We start from the raw sequence: 7589 nt of genomic DNA, 5'->3' as shown, positions 1-7589 counted from the left end.
TCCTTGATCTTAGCACTTGCACTTCCTAGAAAGGAATCATAGAATTTCGCTTGATATATTTAGTCCCATTGACTGAAAGCTTTCCATGATCATCAGAAATTTTTGCTAGTTAAAATTTTTATATTTTAGTATTGAAACAGCCAACAATTTTCACACAATTTTCACAAGTGTACTGTTCTTTTTTTTTGTTTTCAGATCTAGAATTGCCGTTGTCCTACCACTTGTCTGCTACAATTTCTGCTTGTCTAGTGTCCACATTCCCTTAGTTATGTTGATTGCTAGGTTCAGTAAATGTTCAGTTTACAAATGGCAGAACTAAAGGCGTCATTACTTTGTGGTGGTGTGAGCGGAAACGACTAGTATGCACTATGCACAGTAGTTGAATGTTAAAAACTAATTTGCTAGGCCTTGAAGAAGTCTGCTTCTCTAGAAGCTATGAACCTTTCATTGACAAAATTTTGCCTAGAAAAATTTCACCTACGCCAGGTCATAATCAATTATGTGCTGAGTATTGATTTGAGAAAAGGTCAACTAACAGGCTTTTCTGATTTCATTGTCTAAACAGTCACAACGGATGACACCTAAATTAATACTGATGACAAGCAAAAGTTCTTCACAAACTTTTTCAGTCTGCATGAAATTGACATGAATAAGCAAGGGCAGTGCTTAAGATTCTAGCCCTCTATAACAAAGGCAATAACGAATTAGGTGATACACATAGTCGAACATCACATAAAATGTTTCCATGACCATAACGGCTGTCAGACCATAGACAAAGAAGAACAGCACAAGGGGTCTGAAGTCGGTAATCACAACTTTCTGCACTATTAATGCTTGGCAAGCTGCTACGACTGTGCAGACCGCGGAGTAGAAGATGGAAATCATGTTCATCACAATGTAGCAGGGCAGGGAAACATAAAAATCCTCAGTTTCGAATCGCATAAAGATAATCACAGACAGAGTCCCCATGGTGAGCCCAGAGAAGCACAGCCCTCCAGCTAAGTAGAACATCAACAAGCTGAATTCCCAGTGCCGGTTCTTGAGAAAAATGGCCTCTCCAGTCGTTTGATCGAAACCTCCAGGTACAGTAAAAATTGCAGCAAAGTTTATGGTACCAATGAGGGTAGACACAATCAACACAGCGTTGGCCAATTCTTTCACAGTTTTCTCAGCACTTTCACGTAGGCTTGCATGATTCGTCTCGAATACTTGCTTTGCTGTCTCCCCATCAGAATTTTGTAGTTGCCAGAGATATGGATAACAGTCATATTGAACCCGCTGTTGAGCCAAAGATCAATCACAAGTTGCAAATAGTCTGGAAAAGAAAATTAAACAATATACAACAGGCAATGCAATACTGGTATTAATTTAATTTGGTACCTTAAACCAGAAGACTTCCCACATCATTTGCTGCAAAACTCCAGGGGGAGTGCTGGGAGGGGATTCCAGGCGTGCTGCAAGATGTATAATGGTATTTCCTTCGTGATCAATAGCACTTAGCATCATGTCCATGTTAGTACCACTAGTCATCAAGTAGTCGTACAAGAACCATTTTTTCTCCTCCACTGCAATTTGCAGTATATTCCTTCCTTTTCCATCGAAGGTATACAAAGCTTCAGGGTAGACACTGAGGATTTCCTGAACTACCTCAATGATGCCCAGTCTCGTTGCTTGTATTAGTGGATCTGGCATACTATTTTTCTTTTCTGATGATATCCCAAACTGGCTGCCTTCAAGATCTTTGGCCCCTGAATGCACATAGTGGCTCCAATCTTCTCTTCTGATTAACCTTTCTGCAAGCATTAGTGCCACTGCATGGCTTTGCTTTGCATCATCAATTTCTTTAAGCCAAGGAAAACCTAGAGGGCAAATGCATCAAATTGGATAAACCATTAATGAGTAACTCCATTAATGAGTACTTCAAGATCCATTACATGTCCTAGGCATTTTGTTATTCTTAGCATCTATTATTTTGGCGCAAATCTATTTGGTTCTTGAAAAGAAACAGTTTGAGAATGTTCAATTGGCAGAAATGAATTCCTAGATCTGCCATTGCTTGTTTATACATTTTTCCTACAGCTTGCCGACAGATAAAAGATATGTGAAGTAAAATGAAATTGAAGAGAGCATGCAGGCCAAGCTTAATATCACTTGAAAACTAAATTCTTACATTGTTTAGGCATGATAAAGAAACTAATTTACTGAAAGGAAATAAGACGTTCTTGTAACTACTAAGGTAGGCTAGACAAGACTATGCTTCAACTCTCAAAAGAAGAATTTGGGAAAACAAAATTTTACCAACATATTCTATCATCACTAGCATGAGTGCAGATGTAGTAGATACAAAGATGCTTTACCCAAGATAAAATTGGCAAAAGAAGATCTTTTCAATTTGTGAATGGAAACTGAATTGCTTGGTTCTTCTGCACTATTGACAGGTTGCGATTCCTTGTACAAGACGGCAATAGCTGCCAGCAACACAACGAACTGATAGTATCACTCTGTCAAAATTTTAATTTGAGGGCATCCTCAACGAAAAGAATTATGTTGCAACTTGCATGTGGATAATAATACAGCACTTACACCAATAGATTATAGCTCGGAGTATATGCACAGGAATGAGGGACTTCCTCCCAAGATCGTTGAGCGTGTAGGCAGAAACACTCCTGAAGGACTCTGGTTTTGCAGCCAAAAGATGTAAAGCAGTTTTTCCTTTTTCATTACGTTTGCCAGAAAGATCAGGATACGACTCCAATATGCCAATTGCCAAACCTGTTTGATACAATAAAGTGAAACATGTAGGAAGCAGTAAACTTGAAAAGGACTAACATTTAATGCAACAACATCCCACATCATATTCCCCAGCATAGACCTAGACAAAAGATAAGATAGCATAATCTGATAAACTGAACAGCCATATAGTTCAAATTCAACAATAAACTTGATTACTTTTGCAGAGACAATCAAAATTTTACTTGATAGAGAAGCTTACTGTAATATCCTCCAATTACAGCAGCATGAAGGATTGTGCATCCATCATTCCTCCTCATCATGCAATCACCGATGTACTTTTCCAGAAGTGAGAAAACATCCTTTTTCCCACATGCAGCAGCCACAAAAAGAGGGGTTTCACCCAGTTTGTTTCTCTCAGACACTAAATCCTTTTCTGTCCTTAACATGATCTCTGCAACATCCTTGTGGCCAAATCTTGCAGCTTCATGCAATGCTGTGTGGCCATTGACATTCTTTGCCTTCAGATTTTCAATTGTCACAAGACCATCCTGGAGAAGTAATCTGAAGGCATCCACATTTCCGTAAATGGCCAGAAAATGGAGAACAGTAGCACCACGTTTATCAAGTGGTCTCACACCTTCTTCCCTCCAGAAACTGCGAAAGGTTTCTACTGACTGTTTTTTTCCCTCTAAGACTGCTCTATGAGCAGCAGATCGGTTGCTTCTATCCTCGTTGATTCTTGAGCTTGCCATTGTTGGATAGGCACAGAAAAAAATTCTTATGAGAGCGCTGTATCAAGTAAATCATCCATATATAGCATCAGAATTTCGTGTATGCGAAGTGCCAAAGTGGTAATGCGCCACTCAACAAAAGAAAAGCTTGGAGGAATTGCTTTAGTGCCAAAGGCGGACATTAAAAAAAACACTAAAATGATTACCACGAACACTAAAATGATTACCCTCCAAAATGGTTTAAATGCTTGAACATTTGTCCCTCCAAAATGTGATAAAGGGAAGAGTGAAATCCAAAAAGCAGGGAGCCAAGATCTTTAATTCCCGTAAATTTAACTTCAACCACTAGATCAAAAGTTTTGGGCATCTTTATCTTAATTATTAATTCTTACCAAATATTTAATTAATTGCAAAGAAAGAATGTAGTTCATACTATTTAATCAATATATGTCAAAGATAAAATTATGATCCTATATTTAAAAGGCTTTTTTTGTGATCCACCAGGGTTTTCAAAATTATAATAGTTAGGTTCAAAATTTCAAACTCATTCACTTTTTGGTTGAAAAAGTTCACATATGTATTATGTTTTATAAAATTGTGGAGTGAAAGTGAAAATACGTTTGTTTTCATTTTTTTTTTTAACAAACTAAGAGGGGGTGCATGCAGATCTTACTGAGAAATTAGAACAAAAACTAAAAGAAGGATATTTGATATTGGGAAAATATGTCTAGCATGCGAGGGACAAAAAAAGCAAATCTGAGGACTACTTTTGCACTATGTTCTTTATGAATTTATTACTGATTTCTAAAATGAGAAGCCGGCCCAAAAAATCAATTGAGAGGCCCTTTGCAAAGGTAGCCCCATAAATAAGCATGCAATGAATAAGAATGAACCGGTGTGCATGTTTTGTTAATCCAACTACAAATGATCATAAATAATTCGTGGGCCATCGTACAATCTTGCTGCCAAATTGGCATCCCCACAACTGATATCAGTTCCAATTGCTTCTTTCCCCTGCAAGCCCGTCTAGAATTCAGCTGCCTCATCATCAAAACCGTTCAATTTTTCTTCCCAAAAACAGGGCTCCGCCCTTAAATTCTTGATGAAACTTCACCCGAAACTCCTCCTACTACTATGGTTGCCATAGAAGAACTAAAGGCTAGGTTGCACTATGCAGATTGCAGAGTAGAACGTTGAAGTGATTTGCAAGGCAAAGTTTCTTACTTTTCTAGAGGCTATGAACCTTTCGTTGACAAAATTTGGTGCCCGGAAAAATTCCATGTACAACAAACCATAGTCAATTATGGCCAATACTACATAACTTAGTGTTGAAAAATGAAATTGATTTGAGAAAAGGTCAATTCAAAGGTTTTCAATTTTTATTATTAAATGGTCAGAACCATACACTCCTTTTTTTTTTTAAGTAAATTACTATGAACCCTTTTTCATTTTGCACATTGTCACCTGACTCTCATAAATTTATGCTTTCATGTAAACTAAAAATTGGATGAAAAACACCTATAATTAGTGCATTTTTATAAACGCGTGTGATAAAACTAGAATATTCACTTAACTCCTCACAATTTTGCATATATCTACATGATTTTTCTATAACCTTATGCAAAGCGATTAGACCCATGTTCTCTTTTGTCCTTAGGTAAGGTAATGCTAACATTTCAACTGATGATATTAGATATATTTATTTTCGTTAAATATCCACTTTACATAAAATTATAGAAAATATATGGATATTTTAAAATTTTACGGGGTCATGAAATAATGTGCAAAACCACTAGTGATTTATCCTTTTTATTTGCTTCTATTTTGCAGTTGACTTTACATTGCACTTGATGCAAGTTAATCAATAAAAAGGAGTCGAGAGTTCTTGTTTACTTTTTTTTTTTTTTGGTAAGATTCTTTAAAGAAAGTGATTCTTGAACACATTGGCGGAGCTATATACATTTGAGGGTGGGCGATTGCCCTCCCTCGAATTTTCAGAACACTCTTTTATACCTTAAAACATTATCCATTGCATTTTAACGTCAATATAGTTTAATAATTTGCACATCTTCAAATTACAAAACTTGTATATTGCACCCCCTCAAATAAAATAATAAGGGATACTTACTAAATTTAAATTAATCAAAATTTCATATATAATAAGATATAATAAGAAACAAGTGAAGTAAAATCCAAAAAATAAGAAACAAGATAATACATGTATTAAAAGTCAAATAATACCAAATTAGATTGAGAGTAATATGGAAGGGATAGCCAATTACATTTAATATGTTTAAAAGAGAAAAGAGCTAATTATGGGGAAAGAAGAACAAAGAAATATACACTTAGAACATCTTCTTCTTTTTTTTTTTTTGCTTTACTAAATTTGAATTACCTTATACCATTACTCTTTTATTTGGTTGATTTAACGACTCACTCTTGGATGATTTGTGATTGCGTAACTTATTTTGGATATTGAATGCATTGCAATTTAATGCTCCTTAATTATGCATATAATTTTGTGAAACACTAATAGTTTATTCAACTAACAAAAAAATGAGTGAAAATGTTAATTCTATTTTTTGCTTTTCTGGAAACATATATAAGAGAATTTTGCTACATAACTTTGGATAGTTTGACAAATTTATTGGCCACACTAGATTTCTTAAGATTAGTCATTTTATGCTAACTATCAATAAGTAATACATACATTACATATGATATAAGAAATTAGGCATTTTTGCATTTTGTAGTTGCTCAAACCACTAAGATAATTGTTTTGAACCCTAACAACTCCAACTACCAGTAATATAGTTGATTATCAATCCAACTATTATATTGCCCAATAATATACGGTTGTCCCCGCTAACTTTAGGTCTTGGCTCCGTCACTGCTTGTACATGTTTATTCAATATTTCAAATGTAAAAATTGTTCTTTAAGGGCTTTGAGAACTTCTTCATAAATTGATTTTCAAATTTAGAATAACATAACAGTAAACTTTAAAATATGTTGGGTTAAGGCAGATGATAAGGCATTGGATCTTGAATTTTTTTCAATGGTTTTCCAAACAAGATCCTGAGTTAGTCAATTTATTGCTAATTGGTTTTGAAAATGCATATCAAATTCTTTATGGTGGTATTTCTCGCTGGATTTTAGCTTTTACTCATGTACATGTTTATTGTTACGCTCTTGACTTGGTATATTTTCCCTTGACTCGATTTTTACACCATAGGCTTCAAATATTTTGGAACTTTGACCATCCATACCTCAAACCCCGTCTTAACAAATATTTCATGAATCTAATTCGATTTCAAGGTCTCACATCAATACCAAGCCAAGCATGACAGAAGATGTTAACAGACAATTTGAGGTTTCCCAAATATTTCCACCAAATTAATTTGAAAATCCTGTTTCATATGCCAACTTCAGTTTTGGTGGCTCTCATCAAAAGAGGAGTTGTTATTAGACAACAGATATCATGGAAGTTTCTTAAGGAATTCTAATCAAATTATTTAGATCAGCTCTATCAATACCAATTGAGATGGAAATTCAAGTTCTTTATCAATTGGAAAATTAAACACCAAATCCAATTGAACGAATAGGGATATCAGCCAAGTAATTTTGAGATCCCCTTTTCAACTTTTAAGCCCACCTATTTCCCCTCTTCCCTTGAAGGCTTAGACTCTAACTTACACCGCAGCATGCTAGAGTTTAATTACACAACATCCAGGAAGTTTATCAATGGCTCCGTCTAGATTATTTATTTTTGTAGGTATTTTTAAAATATTTTAATGTACCAATATATATGAAAAACTTTTACTGTAAACATTTTTAGTGATGTTTTTGAAATATATTTTGAGATATTTTTAAAATTTAAAAACTTTTTAGGTTATTTTTTAAAAATTAACACGACCACCCACCACTGCCATCATCCCCTCTCTCTTCCTTCTCCCCTTCTCCTCCCGCTTTCTCCTCTTCCTTCCTCCTCCCTACTCTTCCTCTCCCCTTTCTTACCACACCCTACCCCTCCCCTCCCCTCTCCGCGATCTGGCCTTGACCAAATAGCGACCAGAAGGTCACGCGACCTTTTGCGATTTGGTCAAGGCTAGATCGGAGGGTACGGG

The 7589-nt window shown here is 35.5% G+C and overlaps 1 protein-coding gene across 1 annotated transcript; it reads right to left on the bottom strand.

The window, feature by feature from the left end:
- Nucleotides 1-467: 467 nt before the first annotated feature.
- Nucleotides 468-3528, bottom strand: LOC113716821 (uncharacterized). The gene is made up of 5 exons (XM_027241304.2): nucleotides 2993-3528; nucleotides 2584-2772; nucleotides 2358-2468; nucleotides 1381-1859; nucleotides 468-1278 (listed from the first exon to the last, which is right to left on the bottom strand). The coding sequence occupies exons 1-5, from the start codon at nucleotides 3483-3485 to the stop codon at nucleotides 667-669; spliced, it is 1884 nt and encodes a 627-aa protein (XP_027097105.1). The 5' UTR covers nucleotides 3486-3528; the 3' UTR covers nucleotides 468-666.
- Between the last annotated feature and the right edge of the window lie 4061 nt (nucleotides 3529-7589).

Source organism: Coffea arabica, chromosome 11c (genome assembly GCF_036785885.1).
Source record: "Coffea arabica cultivar ET-39 chromosome 11c, Coffea Arabica ET-39 HiFi, whole genome shotgun sequence".
In the NCBI taxonomy this organism is placed as follows: domain Eukaryota; kingdom Viridiplantae; phylum Streptophyta; class Magnoliopsida; order Gentianales; family Rubiaceae; genus Coffea; species Coffea arabica.
This window is presented reverse-complemented; position numbering and strand designations above follow the sequence as displayed.

Coding starts and splice junctions, on each gene's coding strand:
- LOC113716821 (XM_027241304.2), bottom strand. CDS start 3,485: ATGGCAAGCTCAAGAATCAACGAGGATAGAAGCAACCGATCTGCTGCT. Junction 2,773..2,992: donor TGTAATTGGAGGATATTACA/GTAAGCTTCTCT, acceptor TGTATCAAACAG/GTTTGGCAATTGGCATATTG. Junction 1,279..1,380: donor GGGAAGTCTTCTGGTTTAAG/GTACCAAATTAA, acceptor TTGGCTCAACAG/CGGGTTCAATATGACTGTTA.